Genomic DNA, 21,374 nt, shown 5'->3' on the forward strand with positions numbered 1-21,374 from the left:
GCAGTAAAGAACAAAAGGAGTTTTGCAATGCCATGGAGCATGATCATTAGATGCTCTGTCAGTCACTGATATGTGCTTTTGAGTTCCTGAATTTTTCAAGTGAGGGCTGCATTTGTATACTTCACCCTAATTCAAGTACATTCAATTTGAACCTGGAGTCCTAAAATGGTAACTGTTGTTGCCTCTCCTGTTCAATGATTTCACAGAATGAACATTAAGATATAGCCAAGGCTAATAGTGTATGCAGTTAGGAAAAATAAGGATGACATCACTGCCATATGATGTTGTCCTCTTGGTCAAACCTCCTAATCTGCCACCATTTCTGCAATTTCCTTCAGGATTAGCAAAATTTCTACTATCTATCTATCTATCTATCTATCTATCTATCTATCTATCTATCTATCTATCTATCTATCTATCTATCTATCTATCTATCTATAGGGGAATGAACCTTACACAATAACCTCAGCTGAGATATGCTGTTACATGAATTAGACAGTTGTCTCCCTTAAAACCAAAGTCATCAGTTGGCACTGAAGTGGCAAAAATTGCACAAGCCTGAGCAAATAAAATGAGTGCAAATAAAAGGTGACTGACCTGTGTACATTTTATGCCATGCATGAAAGTGCACTTAAGGCACAATATCACACCACAATTATTCTTTGTGCTGAAAAAAATTCTTGTTTAGGCTTATCTCAATTCTGCACAATTCAGTTTATTAAATAATCAAAAGTATAAATACAAAGATATTCAAGTGGTATCCTCTTATTGATGTGTTCGTCGGCACACCACAGAGCGCTAGCATTTGTTTTCTTTTTTTGGTGTACATAGCAGATTTTAGTGATTAGTACCAGGGTAAAGGAAGATAAACTTGTTTATGCTTAAGCTAGCATTTGGTACTGACAAGATTGCTTTGGTGTGAATTGTTTTCATATCAACAGTTAACATTAGTTTACTTATGAAAAAAAAAAATCCTGTTCAGTTCCTGAGTGCAGATATTTACATTGATAGTTTTAGCAATATAGAAGTATTTTAGCAGCATGACCTGATCTTGGCCAGATTGTTGTGTCATTGTCATATGATGGTAAATGACCCATGATAATAGTTTGAAAATACAGATCAAGTAAAAGCAGGCTGTTGCCCCTCCTGACCAAATTCTTATACAGTGTATGAAGTAATAATTAACAGTTTGATTCAATTTACTGATTTAATGTATTTAATTTTGTTAGGTTTACCTCAATAACTCAACTTATTTATTTCACTCATTTTTTCTTTTTATGAAATAATGGTACAGAGTCAATGAAAAAACAAATGAACTCAAACCAAACAAAAATGCTGAAGGAAAGGAATGTGAAGACAGATTTTTCAGGTAAAGAAGCAATATAATCCTGTAGTCCCTGTCAAAAGATTTTAGGCTTTTGGTCAGTTAACCTGGTCTTATTCCAATCATACTGCTATATTTAGGCAATGATTTTTATGTATTCTCTAATTGGGAGAATGGCATCAGAAATTACTATTCAGACTCAAAACATAGAAAATTATAACTGCATTCAAAGGGCCGGCTACATCAAAGCCCATTTAAAAATGTAAGTTTTTTGTTTCTTCCCAGTTACATGTAAGATGAACAAGATTTGGAATTGCCTTTTTCAGTTTTGGTGTGCTGCTTACTGCAAAAGAAACAAAGAAAGAAACAGAAATGAACAGACATGTAGGTTTTGTGATATGGCACACTACTTTAAAATTCTGTTTGATTTATAGACATCAAATAATCTGTTAATGATCATATAATATTTTTAAACCAAGCTATATATATATATATATAGTTTTTTGTTGAGCAGTTGGTGCAATCTTCAATCACTGTTTCTTTAATTTATACACCATTTTTAAAGTCGGAACCATGCAAATAATTCATAATGCGATTGAATTATAAAAAACTATAAACTGCTTATGTTGACACGAGATACAAAGAGTAAACTAAACAGTACCAATAATATGCAGGCTATTCTGATCAAAAGCTGAATTGTTTGCATAACACATTTGCAATAATATCTTACAGTAATTAAAAAACTAAAATTTAATAAAAGCAAGTATTTGGTGCCTTAGAAAACAAAGCTGTTGGATCCATGTTTAAACTACAGACAGCACCTCTGATTTCCTTTCGTCACCTTACTCCCTGTTCATCAATTTCACTCGTGTCTTCTCCCTCAATCCCCATCACATACTTCTGTACTTTCCTCCCTCCCACCAGTACTTGTCTCTTTTTTTTGGTTCTCTTCATGAAACACCTGCCCTCAACCACTCCCTTCCTCGCCTACTTAATGTCCTAAATTCTCTTCTTCCATGTACATTTGGAAATACACTTTATTTCTTTAAGAGACTAAAGGGATCCATTTGTTTTATGACTGAATTAACTCCCACCAGTGTCCCACTTCTCATTTACCGTTCTAAAGCTTCTAGGTCCTCCAAGGTTTCTGGTAAATCGATGCCTCTTGTTTCAGGTAACAGCAAAATCAGTCCACCATTAAGCAAAGCAAAAACAGCTAGAAAAAGGAATTGTAATGAATTTCATATTTCACGTCATAACAAAGATGGAAAGGAAGCACTTGTTCTTTACTAGGGAGGGATCCAAATCAATTACAAAGTAAAAGCAGTAACAAAGTTTCTGATTAAAAAAATACTAATATATCCAAGTTACTTTAAATTAAATTATACTTTGATAATACCAAAACAATAAAAATATTACGATTTTCAGCATTTCCAACTAAACATACCGCACTCTTTTTTCAAAAAGAGTGATAAAATGCAAAAATAAGAGTTTGAAAGTAGTTTTAAGCACAATACGAACTGTTAATAAATGATTTTAGAAGGATTATTTGAGTGCAGATTAAGCAAACTTTTACAAGCTGTCTTTAACATACAGCCCTCTTCAAATGGTAATTTAAGCAAGTGATAAGCTAGCTATTGCACACTGATCATCACACTAAGAAATTCTGTGGTTTTGTTTTATTTAACAATAAAGTACCAACCAGCAAGCTAGCATTTCACACAAGCTGCAGAAAATGTCAGTAATAAACACAAGAACGAGCATGCACACACACCTCCACAAGTTACAGTCTAACATCATAACAAGTCAAAAAGACTCATGTAACTTGATTTCTTTACCCACAAATAGAAACACTTCTGCAACAAGATGATATTTCAGGCCATAATAAAAATGGGATAATTGCACATGGAATTTTACTCATAGCCACAAACATACACATACATCATAATCTTACTGGTGACTTACCATTTCAGTGAGAAACGTGAGCCATAGTCTTGAAATGTCTGGGACAAAGCCAGTAAGGTTCAACCTCAGATCTGACTCAGCATCTGTTCTACAGCAGAGAAGCCTTTTTCACAAATGTAGCTAGTATCAAGAGCTATTAAAATCTAAAAGCCTTTATTAAGATGACTAGACATCCACTCTGTCTTTGGATTTAGAACTTCAACAGTGACAGTAAGTACAGTTCTGCCATGAAAGTCTCATCTGATGATACTCTGCACAACCTTTCCTGATCAGCACAGGTCAGATTGTCAGGTTTTTCACATGACAACTGTAATGGTGCTATTGTTTTGATGCGTCCTCTATTGGTAAATATTATGACAGCTGTTCTTTCAATGGCAAGAGATTCTTATGGATCAGTCATATCTTCTAAAGCAGCATCAAGTGGGGTGGTTCCCCACACTAGAAAGTGCAGAGATGGACATTGAAGTTTAGTTCATAGAATATGGTGAGCACTATGCCCATCAATAACCATCTCACTTTAGTTTGAAGCAAATGCTGTCCATTTCATTGCATATCATGCTAAACTATCCTGACCTCACTTTTTGGACCTTGATAAAATTCAAAGCTTTAACAGCAGATTCTACTACATACTTTAAATCCTTGCACATTTTCTGGACAGCCAAAGGCTTGAAATAGAAATGTGTTCTTCATTTTCTGCATTTAGAAAACTTTGATTAACATTTAAAGGTATTTTTACCATAGCTTTCCATGCTGAACTTTATTTTTTAATGTCCTATTAATTCACCCTTTGTTCTGTTGAACTTTGAGCACATGAGGCATAATAGCACAGGAGATATAAGGGCAAATGCCACTTAAAGGCTGCAGCTACTTATAGCTAATGTGACAATTGTTCAATAACGAGTATATTAATTAACACCAAAACAAAGAAACTGGGAAATACCATTATAGCCCACTTAATTAATTGTTGAGTGCAACTAAAAGCAAAAGTTTATTGAGATGGAAACCTGCTGACATAGAGGAGGGGGCCCAGAACTGAACTTAAGAACCACAGAGTCAGATGGTGAACTGCCATTTCCTTTGTTTTATGCCTCTCGTTGTTATCTGGCCATTGGCTATTGGTTAAGCAAATAAGAAAAATTCTGAAGTATATATATATCTCATGAGTATGCATTTTTATTATGAGTGTTACACACAAACGCATCAGAAGCATCCACATAGCGCAATTAAGGTAAACACAATGGCACCAGCAACTGGGGAGGCATTGTCCTTAACAGAGCTTGTCTTCTCTCACCTGCAGACAATTGGACAAGTCCAACAATGACTGCTGATGTCACCTCCAGCTTTGCCCCAGCATTCCCGCCTCTTCCTCCCTGTGGGCTAATTAAAGAACAATGTCGCCGAAAATCAGCGTTCATTTCTGGACTAAAGGCAGAATGGAATGGAGATGTGCAGGAAAGAGCAAAATCAAATTTTTAGCCTGACAGAGGGGATGAAAGACGTCTTATCCATGATGACCTTTCATATTTATGTTCTTTTCATTTATTTGTGCATTAGAAGGGTCCCCAATCCTTTGACATCTCTCTCTGTCATTTCCTTTTACAAAGTCAATGAAACTTACATGTTTTAATGGTTGGTAACTATTTTATGAGTGCTGTAGTAATGCTATTGACATTCCTGCTTACAGCAGTTTTGCTGTGGCCAGTTGTGCAACAAAATTTGCAAACGACAGCTTTGTAGAAGTGGCACAGTGAGAAGGAGTAAAAAAAAGCATAACTTTGGATGGAATCAACGTGTCAAAGTAAACATTTTAGAGCAATATTAACATACATACATGTTCAATTATTACAACAATTAGTGTAACATTGGGGACAATCTTTGAACCAGTTCTTGGGTTTTAAGCAGCAAAATTGTTTAGTTTAGAGGTATTTTTGTCATTTGCTACCAATTAAATCTAATGCTGATTTGTTTTTGTAACAGTGGGTCTAAAGTGAAGCTAACTGTTCCTAAAATTCTGAGGAAATGCACAAGTATTAATGCATTTAGTGAAGAAGTAAGAAGCCCATTCAAGCGTATGCATAAACTCTTTTTTATTTTAAACACCTCAGCTACATAATATACAGTAAATTGCCATGTTGGCAGTGTGATGATTCAATAAATATTTCTGAATTTGTAACCAGAGATATATTTGAATCACACTTGTAAATTTCATGTTCATGACAAATAGTTTTAAAAACACTCATATCACCTACAGGTTGTACCAGTTGTAATAAATAACAGTATACACAATAGTGCAAATAATAGTAGCTAGCAACAACTTGAAAACTTTACTTATGTAACCTTTTACAACTAGTAATGGTGCGTAGTAAAACTAGTGAGTTAGGGATACTGCATGTCCAATCTTGACACTGTAATGTTCTAGGGGTACAGAAGAGTAATGGATTAGCATTCACACAGCATTATCTATTGATGGCCCTTAAAAATAACCTGAGCCTCCTTGGATGCACTCCTGGTGCTGCCGCTCTGTCTCATGCTGTTCCTGCATTGAGACTTCACCATTGCTTCCAACTCAACTCACCCTCCTCTTCCTCATCCATTGCCTATTTGGATTTTCTGTTTCCCTCTGCTGACACGGTTTCAAAGCCAACATCTCTGCCCAAGCTCCTTTTATGGCCAACTTTTCCCCATGGCTCTGCTTCCTTGTTAATTCTTTTAATGATAATTGCAAGACCATTCTTGAAGGTTGCCCAGTATACAATTAGTCACCGTTCTGCAGTTTCTCACATATCTTGTCTTAACAATCTTACTCATGGTCTTCGACGTTCCTGTGGAGGTCTACAGGTTCGGGTGTCCACTGTGAACATTTTAAAGAAATACTTTACTCTTATAATGAATCAATGAAAGAGACTAGGTCTTCTTATTTTACTAATCTCATAACTCGTAGTAAAAATAATCCCAAGGTATTATTCAATACAATTAACAAGATTTTTACAATCTCTCCCCATCATGTTTTGCTACTCTCAGATGATGACTGCAATACATGTCTTAAAAATTTTGTGAATAAGATGATGGACTTGAGATCCAAAATCTCCTTACGTTCCTCTCCATATTATGACGTCACTCAGTGCCCAGAGTCTTTAACTTTGTTCTCTCAGGTTTCATTTAACTATCTATTTATAATAGTTGGTAGGATGAGACCTCCATCATTCCCTTTAGAGATATTACCACCTTCTGTTTTACTTGGGGCTAATTCCTTTACTAAGAAAAACTAACCTCAATACTAGCTCTGTGTGCAATTATCAGCCAATTTCAAAATTACAGTTTATTAGTAAAATATTAGAAAAGGTTTCTGAAATTCAATTTAAAACTCTTTTACACAATTTGCAGATTTTTGAACCTTTACTATCTGGTTTTTCAAAAGAAGCACTCCACTGAGACTGCTCTTTTCAACGTTTATAATGATATCCTAATTCCTTCTGATGCAGAATTGTTCCATACTTGTTTTACTCAACTATAGTGCTACCTTTGATACTGTGGATTATAACATTGTACTTAACAGGCTTAGACAATTGGCTGGTATTTTTGGCTTTGCCTTAGACTTGTTTTACTTATCAAATAGGAGCTTTTCTGTTAATACAAGTAAATTTTCATCTTCTACTGCTTCCCTAAACTGTGGGGTTCCCCAAGGCTCAATTCTTGGTCCATGGTTATTTTCATTTTACATCCTCCTTTAGCATGGATCATTCAGTCTTTTAAAGACATCTCATCTCATGCTGATATTCAGCTATATACTTCTTTTAAACCACACCAGCTTAATATGTTGTCTACCCTAGTTGATTGTGTTTCACAGATAAATCAGTGGCTATTAAACAACTTACATTTAAATTCCAGCTAAATGGAAACCATGATTATGACTTCCCCTGACACTTATCCTAAGATTAAAGCACTTGCATCTTTCTGCATGACTGCTAAATCCAGCATTTCAAACCTTGGAGTTATATTTGAGTTTTAATTCACATTTCATTTTATTTCATTTCATGTTTATGTATAGAGCACGTTTAAAACAAACAGAGTTGAACCCAAAGTGCAGTACAGGCCATATACCAAGTAACTCAATAAAATAAGAATTTAAATAACAATAAATAAAACAAATGAATAAACTGTGGCAGACAAAAATTTTATAATCAGGCAAAGGACAAAACAAACAGCTCTCAAACTGAGTTAAAAAACAGGGAATAAAGTATGTTTGGAGATGGGGTTTAAAAACAGGCAATGAGGGGACCATCCTAACATTCAGGGGTAAACCATTCCAAAGTTTTGGACCCAGGACAGAGAAAGCCCGGTCACCTCTTTGTTTTAGCCTAGACATTCAAGCAATCAACAAAAACAGATCAGAAGACCTGAGACACCTTGCTGGGGTGTAAGGAAGAATCAGGTTACTAAAATAGGTGGGGGTGAATCCCTATATAGCTTTGAAGATAAGCTTGGGGACCTTGAATTTTATCCTAAACTACAGGCAAAGCCAAAGAAAGGATGTGAGTACTGGGGTAATATGATCACTTTCTTAGTGCTAGTTAGTAAATGTGCTGCTGCGTTCTGTACCAGCTGAAGGCGGGAGAAGGGAGACTGGCTGACCCCTGAATACAGGGTGTTACAGAGTATTACATTAATTGAGCCATGATGAGATAAAAGCTTTTTTAAAATCACAATCTGCCTTAAGCACCACCATAAAACAAGTGGGTGAGGAAACTCCAGCTCTGCATTTTCACCATATATTTCAAATTCTCATGACACAAGAATCTAAATGATGGAATTGCAATTCCATACATTATCACTCCTAGAAATTCCAATATAATATCATTAATGGGTACACTAATAGATCATGATGAGCATTCTAAACTCTCATTGCCTTTCAATTTCTATGTCACTTACCTCAGTAATGGTAGGTCTTGTAAGTTATAATTTCGGTCACTATTAGGGCTCATTTATACTTCACGCTCAGAACGTGCACGCACACGCATCACGGCTGCCATGCGTTCCCAGCGTTCATTTGACGCATTCTCTGAGCAGGTCCTCTGAAATTAACGTGACGCGTGCGCGAGTTTCATTACCAACAAAAAGTCAGGGGGCGCAGTGTGATAAAATTTGGAATGTGACATCAGACTCTCTGTTTACTATCTACATGTGACAGAAAATTGCTTTGAGTATCCTACAGGATTGATATGCGCGCTTCAATGTTTGATGAATGGTTCGATGTGGTGAAACAAAATGCCGACATACAAATGCATTCATGGTGCTTTTATATTTAAGTGTCGCATATTCCTGATCGACATGGTAAAAAGGTGTATTTTGTGATTAAAGTGGAACTTTCGGCTTTAATCTCGAAATGTCTACTTTAACCTCATAGTTTACTTTATCATTAAAGCAGATCGTCGTAAACGTCATCCCAGTTTTTAATCACTACAAGCTTTTGGGGCTTCCTCCTGACCTGACAGCAGCGGCAAGCAGCAATAGATCACCACACAGAATACATTAAATGTATGATATTCCAACACTCTGCACAATTAGAATCTTTAGATTTATACTTATTTATACATACACTTTCATGATAAAATGTATTAAAGTATGTATGTTACATTTTACAGATAAATCGTTAATTTTGTTTAAATAATGAATACTGTTAATAATTACGCACAAGGGGGTGACACGGTGGTGGAGGGGCAGTGCTGCTGTCTCGCAGGGAGTCACGTTGTTGGTGTTCCCTGCCTGGAGTTTGCATGTTTTCTTGTTGGGTTTGCACGATGTGCTCCGGTTTCCTTCCAAAGATATGCAGATTTGGTGACACTAAAATGATGGCAGTGTTATGTGTGTGCTTTTATTCACCTTGCGATGAGCTGATGTCCCGTCCAGGGATTGTTTCTGCCTCGCACCCAGTGCTAGCTGGAATGGGCACTTCCCTGGTTTGATGGATTTAATCATTAAACATCCTTTTCAGAGATATTGCGGCATGGTGTCATCGGAATTTAATGAGTGTTCCAGGCAATTCACAACACAGCGAAGCCAATCCTGTTCTCACTGTGATATCTTGCACTGCCACCTGGTGGATTCCTCCAGATCTACGTAAAGTACACGTGCAAGTATAAACAGTAAAATGCTTGCATAGCAGGAGTGTCCACTGGAGGATGCATCGCGTCGCGTGAAGTATAAATCCAGCCTTACCATACAACCACAGATAAACATAACAATATTATCACCCTGCGGTGGGTTGGCACCCTGCCCAGGATTGGTTCCTGCCTTGTGCCCTGTGTTGGCTGGGATTGGCTCCAGCAGACCCCCATGACCCTGTGTTCGGATTCAGCGGGTTGGAAAATGGATGGATGGATGGATATTATCACCATTTAACACATTTACGTAGTAGCAATTTATTGAACTTGAATCCTATACAAAAGATGGGCAATGCTACAGTATGTTGGATATCGATCAAATGCTACAGCAGCAAATATAAACAAATTAGAGGTTGTCTTTACACTATAACCACATCCATGACACCATGGGTTCTCCTTCAAAAAATTTGCTCTTCAGGAGAAGAGTAAAACAATATGTATCAGGTAAAAAAATAAATCTGACACAATTTACCCCAAATATTATATAAATAAAAACTATTTCACTGTTTTCATTCATATGGTATGAACTTTAATAAGAACTTCATATATCAGTATGTTCAGGCTGGTGGCTATGATGGGATGAATGGTGGGAGAAGAATGGTGGGATACTGCTAATTTAAATATCAAGATAGCAGAAGCATCCTATTTCTTTTATGCCATTTAGCATTTTCTCTATGAATCAGTTTTGATCAACTTGTGTAGTGTAAGTGTGCTAATGATAATCCCTCTAGACCATTAGAAGCCTTAGCAAGTAGTATACACTCACCATAGAGAATAAGTGGCAGCTCCACCCAGATTGCAGCTAACCGATAGAGTAAAAGAGGTGCCACAATTCCTCCAATATCACAGAGACTTGAGCATATGGAAATCCCAAGGTTTCTAAGAAGGAGACAATTAGAGAATATTAAGAGCAGTAGACAGTACAGTTCATTCCAGCTAACTAACAGTGCTCCTACATTACCATTTTATTTGATTTAAAACATTTTCTGAGTTCAGCATACAAAAATCTCTTCACAAACAAAGATGATACTGATACTTTTTTCTTACAAAACTTGGTTTCTGGACTCGAAATGCACATAAATACCTTGTAGGTAATATTTATGGCCCATGCCAAAGTCCTGTATAAGGAGGCACTGTACACTGTCATATAGAAAACTGTCCTTTTCTCAAACCCTTGGCAGCCCAATTTCTATTCAGCACTATAATAGCATACTTTGATTTTAATTACTTCTTTTAAGAGATATTTTAAACATTTAGTAATTTTTTAGGAATGGTCCAGGGGCCTCATGTATAACACTGTGCATAGAATTCACAATTAAAACATGGCATACAGACAAAACTGGAAATGTCTGTATGCTCAAAAAAATCCAGAGAGAAAGAGAGCAAGCTATATCTAATCTATCCTTTAAATCCTTATAATGATAAGTGCCAACGTAACAATAGTCTACATGGCAATAACATCTGGAAAAATTGGAAATTAAGGTCAAAGTTGCCTCACTTTCAGTTAAGACTACAAAATGACATCAAAAATTCAGAATCAATGTCTCCATGACGGGACAGTTACCTTTGTGAGCTGGAATGTTAAAAGCCTGAATCACGAATTAAAGAGAAAGAAAGTATTCTCTCATCTAACAGGTCTAAATGCTAAAACAGTATTTTTACAGGAGACCCACTTATTAAGTAAGGATCAGGGGCATCATGCATAACGGCGTGCGTAGAATTCGCACTATAACATGACATAAGCACAAAAGCAGAAATGTGCTTACGCACAAAAAAATCCAGATGCATAAATCTGTGCGAACGCCAGCTTCCACGTTCTTCCACTACATAAATCCTGGTTAGTGTGAAAATTAACGCACGTGCACACGCCTGTTGTCCCGCCCCAACTCCTCCCAGAATTACTCTTTGAATATGCAAATCAATATAAATAGCCCTTAAGATCAGCATTCTGTGAAAAGACAATGGCAAAAGTACAAAGGAAAATAGAACAATTTCAGCAAATACCAAGTAGAGGCAAAGAAAAACGTACTATTTGTTGATATAAACAGTGGTATAAACAACAAAAGGAAGTTGATCAAGTGACATAGCTTGTCGGAGAAACTCGAAAGCTCAAGTTCACAAAGTACCCGAAATAAAAAAGAAGTTGTCAGATATAAAAGTCGCCGTAAAAAGGTGAGTCGTAGCCCACCGTCTGAGTGTCATACGAAAGCTTATTAGGGTACAGAGAAAAAAAAAGGCATACAGTGTGAAAAAAGCACGGAATGTCAACTTTAATCTCGAAATTTCCACTTTAATCACGTAGTTTATTTTGTCATTAAAGTAAAACATCATAAACTTCATCTTAAAATCGTTTAATTTACTAGTTTCTCAAATCCCATTGTAACTAAAGTAGCATGTTAAATGCTTTGTATTGTATTTGATCTTCTATGTGGGTGAATCACTATGTGCTTCTGGGCTTTCTCTTCCTCCGACAGGACACAGAATCCATTACATTCGTAACATTACAGCTCTCTGAATAATTAAAATACTGAAAAGTATATGTGATATCATTTTCATGATGATAGGAGTTAAAGCATGTTATTAAACATGGGAACACGGTGGCGCAGTGACTGTTCATGTCTCACGCAAGATGCTTGCTGCGACCTTCGATGAAATACTTTATTACAGAAGTACTGTCTCTTTCAAACGTACTAACCCCCAATTCCTGTCCTTACTTTTCTTTCCCCAAATACCCAATCGCCACACAATCAGCTCTGTAATAGACGTTAAGCCATCTGTAAACTTAGAACACAGATTCTTCAAAACTTTTAAGAAACATTGAAATATCTTTGTAATGTTTAATTATTCTATTCATCTATCCTTCCAGTGTTGTGCCAGCCACAGCAAGAATACAGTGCGAGGCAGGAACGATCTGTAAACAAAGCTCCAGCTCCTCACTAAACGCTGCGGTACCGTGTAGTTAAAGTTAAAGTTTTATCTGTATAATATAATAAACATATTTTGATATCACAGATACAGTGATATAAATACTCTGAGTGGTGCAGTAAGAGTAATATGGAAAAAGATGATCCGATGTGGCAACCCCTAATGGGAGCTGCTGAAATAAGAAGAAGAAGGTGCACTGAGAGTAACAACGCTAAGGCAGTTATGGTATTTGGAATAGTTTGACCATTCTGTGGACCATTATATTGTTACAGGTTAATTACAATCAGATGCATTAAACTAATAAACAATATGCGGTTAATTTCAGTGTATTTATAAATCCGCGTCAGGAATGTGGATCTGAAAAAGAAAGGATAACCACACAGGAACAGTAGCACTGCTTTGACGCTGGGTGCCGCCAGTCTGCAAAACCGAGCAGAGAACTTGTGTACAACAGGGTATGAGCTACCATGGAAATGTGCGTGGCTTTATGGCATGTTTAGGTTTAATACATCACGATTTGAACGTGGAAACGTTCCTTCGTAACATTTTTGTGCATATGCACCGTTTATACATGAGGCCCCAGGTCTGGCTGCAAAAAGACTGGACTGGCCAAATGTTCCATTCCAGCTTTACAAAGAAAACTAGGGGTGTGGGAATTCTTATACATAGAACAGTCTCATTTGTAGTATTAGATGTAGTATCTTAAATTTGAAGGGAAATATGTGATTGTAATAGGTACTTTATTTAACTGTAAAGTGATTTTGATAAATGTTTATGCACCCAATGTGGATGATAGGAAATTTATGCAAAATGTATTTGTATCCATTCCCAATGTGAACACTAATAAAATTATAATGGCTAGGGATTTTAATTGTGTTTTAAATCCAGACCAGACAGGTCTCCTGCCACAGGGGTGATGATATTTAACACTTTACACAGTTTGTAACTGATTACAACCTATCAGACCCCTGGAGATTTCTAAAACCAAACTCAAGAGCATATTCCTTCTACTCACCAGTGCATCATTGCTACTCAAAAATTGATTATTACAATTTCTTGTCTACGATTAAATCTTGCAAGTACGACACTATTGTTATTTCTGACCATGCCCCTCTGATCTTGGAGCTAAAATCATTATGCCCCACATACCCATCTCGCAGATGGAGTCTTAACCCAGTTTTATTAGCAGATGAGAACTGCACAGAATTTATATCAAAACAAATCAGTTTTTTTCTAGAGACAAATACATCCTCTGAGGTCTCTGCAGGAACACTCTGGGAAACCCTGAAGGTTTTCTTAAGAGGACAGATTATCTCATATCTTTCCCACAGAAATAAATTGGAAACCAAGAAGGTATCAGAGCTAACCAGCGAAATTACTAGAATAGATCAAGAACATGCCAGGTATCCAAGTGAGGCTCTTCATAGGAAAAGGCAGACTCTGCATTCAGAGCTCAACCTCTTGACAACTAAAGAAACTGAACAACTCATTTTTAAATCAAGACATCATTACTATGAACATGGAGAGAAAGCTAATAAGCTCGCAAAGCAATCCCAGCAATCACCAACACAAACGGAGACAAAATCATTGACCATAAAAATATAAATTAGAGACTACTACAAGTTCTTATATTCTACTGAGTTTAAAGAATACAAGACACAATCTAATGCATTTCTGGATGCATTACAGATACCACAAATAGATACTCATAGTGCAGAGGAATTGGATAAACCGTTGGCACTATCAGAATTACTAGATGCTATAAAGTCACTTCAGAGTGGGAATGCAGCAGGCCCCGATGGCTACCCTGTCAAATTCTATAAGAAATTCTCCACTCAGCTAGCTCCCCTTTTATTAGCAACATTTACAGAAGTTACAGACAATAAAATTCTACCTCAAACTTTTCGCCAAGCATTAATCACCATCTTTCCTAAACAAAATAAGGACTTATTACAATGTGCATCATACAGACCAATTTCACTTTTGAATAATGATGTTAAGATACTCTCCAAAGTCCTAGCTAGAAGGATGGAGAAAGTGCTGCCTTCCATAATATCACAAGATCAAACTGGATTTATTAAAGGCCGACACTTAACTTCCAATCTTCGATGCCTGTTTAATGTAATATATTTACCTGCAAAGTCAAACACCCCAGAGATATTATTATATTTGGATGCAGAAAAAAGCATTTGATATGATTGAATGGAGCTACCTTTTCACTACATTGGAGAAATTTGGGTTTGGCCTGAACATTTGTGCATGGATCAAACTACTGTATACCAATCCAGAAGCGTCAGTGTGTATTAACAACATTAATTCAGACTACTTCAAACTCGAACGTGGTACCAGAAAAGGATACCCCTTGTCACCGCTACTTTTTGCAATTGCCATTGAGCCACTGGCAGTTCACTATCGAAATGCTTATGAGATGGGGATTATCAGAGAAGGACTTGAATAGAAAACTTGAATAGAAAACTTTCTTTATATGCAGATGCTATGGTACTGTATATATCAGACCCACAAAATAATGTGCCTGTAGTCCTAACAGCACTAACAGAATTTCAAAAGATTTCTAGTCTAAGAATTAATTTGACTAAAAGTGTGCTCTTTCCAGTGAATTCTCAAGCACACAATATTCGATTGGACACCTTCCCTTTTATCATTGCAGATCAGTTTAAATATCAAGGGGTAAACATCACAAGTAAACATAAAGCTCTTTATCAACAAAATTTCGCCGTCTGTATGGAAAAAATTAAACAAGACTTGCATAGATGGTCAACCCTTCATCTCACTTTAGCTGGAAGAATTAACATTGTGAAGATGAATATCCTTCCTAAGCTTCTCTTTTTATTTCAAAACATTCCAATATTCATTAATAAATCATTTTTTAAGAAATTAGATTCAACCATAACCTCATTTATTTGGAATTCAAAACATCCACATATCCAAAGAGCGACCCTACAAAGACCTAAGGCAGAAGGTGGCATGGCTCTACCTAACATTCACTTTTATTACTGGGCAGCAAACATACAAGCTATAAAAACCTGGACACGGACACAAATAGATGAACATACACAGGCTTGGTCCGCAATAGAAATAAAATCCTGCAGTACTCCTTTATATTCCTTGCTTTGTGCCCCAACATACTAACAACCCAATGGTGCATCACTCACTCAGAATATGGAACCAATGTAGGAAGCATTTTAAGATAGAGAAGCTTTTATCTGTGACACCTCTGCAGGAGAACCACCTTTTTCCACCCTCTCAAACATATGCCGTTTAAAATATTCAGAAAACATTTGGGATTAAATCACTTAGAGATCTGTACATAGACAATGTCTTTGCATCCTACAAACAACTATATACCAAATTTAACTTTCCAGCAACACATTTCTTTCACTACCTTCAAATTAGAAACTCTGTTAAACAGAACCTGTCCAATTTTCCTCACCTCCCACTTCCCTCTATGCTAGAAAAAATATTGATCAGTCTTGAGGACTCAGACAGCATTTCTATAATATATAAAATCATTTTACAGTCCCTCCCTTTCAAAGATCCAAGAGGACAGTAAGAAAAGGATCACTCACTCAACATATCAGAAAAGGAGTGGAAGGTAGCAATGCAGAGAATTCACTCGAGCTCCATGTGCAAAGCATACAATTATTCAACTCAAAATTATATATCGACCACATCTGTCTCATTTAAAATTGTCCAAAATGTTTCCAGGGTGAGATCTAACCTGTGAATGCTGCAATCAAGTTCCAGCCTCACTGGGTCACATGTTTTGGGCCTGCACCAAATTAACATCATTCTGGACCAAACTTCCTCTCAGACTCAGACAGCCTTGGTGTCACAATCCCTCCTAATCCAGTAACAACTTTATTTGGTGTTCTTCCAGATGGGCTAAAAGTGGAGATGGACAAACAACTGTGATTGCCTTTACTACACTATTGGCACGTAAACTTATCTTGCTCAATTGGAAGAATCCTAACTCTCCTCTGTTAAGTCAGTGGGTAACTGATGTTATATACTATTTGAAACTAGAAAAAAATCAAATTCGCACTTAGAGGATCTGTGCAGAACTTTTTCAAAACCTGGCAGGATCTAATCAATAACATTTTAGAATAAGCATTTAAATTGAGGAAGCAGGTTCTCTCCTCATTTCTTTTTCTTCTGCATTTATCTTTATTTACTTATTAATTCATCTATTTACTTATTTTTACTAGCTTTAAGTTTTACTCTGCTGGCCATGCTCTCTTTCTCAGGGGTGGAAGTTGATTTGTTTTCAATCCTATTTTTGCAAAAATTGATCTATTTGTATGGATTGTTGTGTGATTACAATAAAATCAATTAAATTATAAAAAAAAAAATACAGATGCATAAAACAGTGCATATGTCAAGTTCCATATTCTTCCCCTTTATAAATCCCAATGAATATGAAATTTAATGCATGCGCCTACAGCCCCATCCCGGCTCCTCAAAGAATTTTGCATATTTCAGTATACAAATCAATATAAATAGCCCCTTCCGTTCAGTGTTTTATTAAAAGACAGTGGCAAAAGTACATGGAAAAAGAAGAATTTCAGCGAATGCAAAGTGGAGGCAAGGATAAACATTCTCTTTATTGATTTAAGCAGTGGTATAAGCAACACAAGGAAATTTATGGAGAGATACAACGTGGCGGAGACACTTGAAAGTTCAAGTGAATTAAATTTGTAAATGATATACAAATTAATTTTGGTGTATTTAATAAAGCCTAAATCATGGTTGCAAATATGAAAAAGAAAGGAAACAACACAGAAACAGTAGCATTGCTTTGATGCTGGGTGCTGCCCATTTGCAAAACCAAGTAGAAAAGTGCAAAAGCACTGTGTGAGGTTGCCGTGAAAATGTGCATAGCTTTATGCAAATTTCAGTTTTTATACATCTCGATGTTTACATTTTTGTATGTACAGTATGCACCGTTTATACATGAGCCCCAGGTTACAATGAACAAGTCAAGTCAAGTTGGGGAGCTTGCAGTGGTACAGTGCGTTGCCGCACCCACTACACAATGAAAACAACTCGGGATCCCAGTTTGCAACCCCCCAGGCAAACACGCGGTCCAGTCCCACCCTACGGAAATGACCGTCTATCTGCCGCAACCAGGTGTTACGTGGGCGACCCCTTCGTCTGGTCCAGCCACTCGGGTCCCCAACAATGAGGATCTTGCAAGCCGGATCACCCTCGGGGAAACGCGCCACATGGCCGTAGTGCCGTAACTGGTGCTTCCTCACAATGCAGGTTATGTGCCTCATTCGGGACTCCATGAGTAATCGCTCATTCGACACAAAGTCAAACCAACGGTACCCAAGGTTTTTCCGGAGAGACACAGTAACAAAGGAGTCCAGTCTTCGTCTCAGGTCACTGGATAGCGTCCATGTCTCACAACCATATAACAATACAGGAAGCACCAGGACTCTAAAGACTTGGACCTTCGTCCTTTTGCATACATATCAGGAGCACCACACACCCCTTTCCAGCGACCTCATGACCCCCCATGCTCTCCCAATCCGTCTACTGACTTCATAGGAAGAGTCACCAGAGACATGAATGTCACTGCCAAGGTAAGTACACCTCTCAACAAGGTCAACACACTGCTGATGGTTATGCCCAAGAGGTCATTAAAGGCCTGGATCTTGGTTTTTATTCAGGACACTCGCAAGCCCAGACACTCAGACTCCTCACTCAGCCGCTCGAGCGCCCCGATTAGAATCTCCATTGCTCCGTGAAGATCACAGCATCATCAGCATTTGTGAACCTTTCTTCACCAACAGATGCCCCACAGCCGCTGGACCCCACAACCTTGCCCAACACCCAGCCCATACAAGCATTGAACAGACCCCTGACGAACCCCAGAATCAACTGGGAAAAATGCAGAGGTCCTGCCTCCACTCTGCACAAGCACTCACAGTACCAGTGTACAGGCCGGCCATGATATTCAGCAACCTCGAGGGGACCCTGCGAATCCTCAGGATGTCCCACAGGGCAGCTCAATCAACTGAGTCGAACGCTTTCCAAAAATCGACAAAAGGCTGCAAAGAAACTGCTGATATTCACATTTGCGCTCCATGAGAACCCTCAGTGCCAAGATGCGGTCGATGGTAGACTTCTTAGGCATAAAACCAGACTGCTCCGGTCGCTGTTAGGTGAGCAAGTGATCATGGATCTTATTGAGGATGACCCTAGCAAGGACCTTACCCAGCACCGAGAGCAGTGTTATCCCCCAGTAGTTGCTGCAATCCAGGTGATCACCCTTCCCTTTCCAGATAGGGATAACAAGTCCCCTTTTCCAGTCAGTTGGGATGATGCCAGTCTCCCAAATGGAAGCAAAGATTGCTTGCAATGCCAGGAGGACAGCCTTACCACCAGCCTGGAGAACTTCACCCCGGATACCACAGATCTCTGCAGCCATTCCCCACCCTCAGCTGGTTCACCACCTGTGCAATCTCAGTGAGATTGTGTGGTCACAGCTAATTGGAGGAGGAGACTTGATGGTTTATTATCAGTCACTTAAATTAGTAATAACAATTATCACATGTACTACCAGCAAATGTTTTGACAGCTACCATATCCATATTCCCAAGGGTAAATAAATGAAACCTCTTACAAATTCCAAATAAATAAATTCCTTTGCTTTTTCTGTTTTTTTGTTGCTGTATATACTGTATTTTCAAAAAATGTAAAGGTTACTGTTTTGTTTAGGGTAATTCTAATGGTATTACAATGTATTTAAATTAGGTATTAAAATATTTAAAACTTTTGTATTATTAAACACCCCCACCACTCTGCACAGGCACCTTTCTACCTACTCCATTCAAGTAAACAGTACAGAGCCATGAACATTCACACTGCTAAATATAGGGTCATTTTTTATACACAGTTCATAAAGCTACTCATACTGACAAATGTAATCATTTTGTCTTTCATATATTGTCTAAGGTTGCATTTCATGTATGGTGTTGTATTTATTGTTTGTTGTTGCTATTGTGGTACTGTAAGTAGTCTGTGGGAAACATGCGAATAAGAATTTCAATATATTATGTTCATGTGACGATACATATAAACTTGAACTTCACAGGTCTTGTACCTTTCCCCTGGCAAAACACAGAGCAGAACTCTTTCACTAGTACAAACATGGTATAAATTTTCTACTAATTGAATTAACTTACTACCATGGTTTTCTTCAGTCTGGAGGTAGATTTAGACATGTTCCACTGACCATCCTTTATGCTGCCTGTCACTCTAGAGATATCAGAGTCCCCTTCCAGATTCATATGGAAATGCTAATTAAACTTGTGCAAGAGCTATAATATGCAGGGAGATTTGGTGTCAGCAGAGGAAGGCCAAGGACGAACGCACAAAAAATTTCTGATAGTTTTACTGATCCTGGAAGTGAAACCAGGATGGGATATAAAGCTGCCTCATTTTTTAAGTTTAATAGCCAATTTGTAAATTGGCCTAGTGCGAGTGCGAGTACGAGTGTGAGTATGTGTAGGAAGGGCCCTGCAATGGATTGGAGCCATGCCCAGAATTGGTTGGTGCCAGGGTAGGGGCCAAGGTTTGAGACGGTTATGTCTATTAACACTTCAGGCCCACTCACCTTACCGCTGAGTGGATATGGGGGTGGGGTGTGTATGTGTTTGTGACAAGAGTGCAATATAGAAGGAATTTAGTGAGACCATAGTGCAGTGTGAGAAAGTATATTCATTTAAATCAAATCAAATAAAACCAAGGAGTAGCTACCCTTACCTAATAAATAAATTTAACAAACTGCTTGTTTTGGAATGTTTGTTTTGGGGTAGGGTGCACACAAGGATATAATCCATCACATTGGTGAAGTTAAAATTTTTGTATTTTTCAAGCTCACAATGTTTCCCATTTGTGGCTCATTAAGTGCTATGATTTCATTTTTTATACCTGTCTATTACCTTCTGTGCGACTATGCTTCTATGCTGCTGCCTTCACTTATGGAGGGCCTCATCTCACAGTGAATTAAAGTTACAGAAACTCAAATTTACTGAAATGCACAGCTAAGTTCTGCTCCAAAAAATATACTTACAAAGGCAAGAAACTCACTTGTTTAACACAAGCTTTGCTCCTATGCCATATTAAAATAGGAGAAAAATCTATAGAAAAGTCTGCATTGCTCCTCTATCACAATAAAAATTTATTTTAGAAGCAAATGCCACAAACTAAATGTCACATCAGGATATCTATATGCTATATATTTAACCTGTCAGTAAAGCAAAGCAAACTCACCATATTTCCAACTAATTTTTATCTCTTTTGACATTTTCTTGTTCTGTTATAAAATGTTTTTTTTTTTCTTATTGTCTTCTGATTGCAGCGTACACATCTGACCAAACATACTTACTAATGCAAGTGCATACAATGGAAAGTTTAGAGTACTAGTGACTGTAGACCAAGTTGGAAGACAACCATTTTTCACAACCACTGCTTGACCACTGCATAGACTTTATACTGTACAGACTTCACTGCATAGACTTCATACTTTTGTATGATCTAACTTTTATTATTCTTCTGACCCTAAATTGCAATAAATGACCCAGGAGACAATAATGTCCCACCTGGGGTAACATGGAGCCATAAAAAAATATATAAAGAAATGTTTAGTTGAGAAAAGGCAATTGCAATGGCCAGGAATTAAAACTGATTTAAAGTATGCACACAATCACACAATCATCACAACCTTTCTAGTGCTGTTTCTCTGAAGTATTTGGAGCCATACCCAGCTTACCAGATCACAGAGTCACAACTCCACAACTGAGTTAAATCTCATAACACATTGAGATCACCAATTATATTAGTAAATAACAGGGCTGTGGAGTCAGTAGATAAATTCTTCGACTCTGACTATGACTCCTTAGTTTCCGGTACTTCTGACTCTGACTCCTCTGTATTTAATATGTTAATGTATTTTCCATGTTGATTGAAGG

The 21,374-nt window shown here is 37.5% G+C and overlaps 1 protein-coding gene across 1 annotated transcript in view; it reads right to left on the minus strand.

Moving 5' to 3' along the window:
* Positions 1 to 667: 667 nt before the first annotated feature.
* The window catches only part of slc22a2 (solute carrier family 22 member 2), a 71,992-nt gene continuing 51,285 nt past the window's right edge, over positions 668 to 21,374 (minus strand). The window contains exons 9-11 of the mRNA XM_028796961.2: positions 10,217 to 10,329; positions 2,441 to 2,540; positions 668 to 1,667 (exon numbers count right to left, since the gene is read on the minus strand). Coding sequence (XP_028652794.2) covers positions 1,610 to 1,667; positions 2,441 to 2,540; positions 10,217 to 10,329 — 271 coding nt within the window. The 3' untranslated portion in view covers positions 668 to 1,609. The remainder of the gene's footprint in view (positions 1,668 to 2,440; positions 2,541 to 10,216; positions 10,330 to 21,374) is intronic.

This window comes from Erpetoichthys calabaricus, chromosome 3 (genome assembly GCF_900747795.2).
Source record: "Erpetoichthys calabaricus chromosome 3, fErpCal1.3, whole genome shotgun sequence".
In the NCBI taxonomy this organism is placed as follows: domain Eukaryota; kingdom Metazoa; phylum Chordata; class Cladistia; order Polypteriformes; family Polypteridae; genus Erpetoichthys; species Erpetoichthys calabaricus.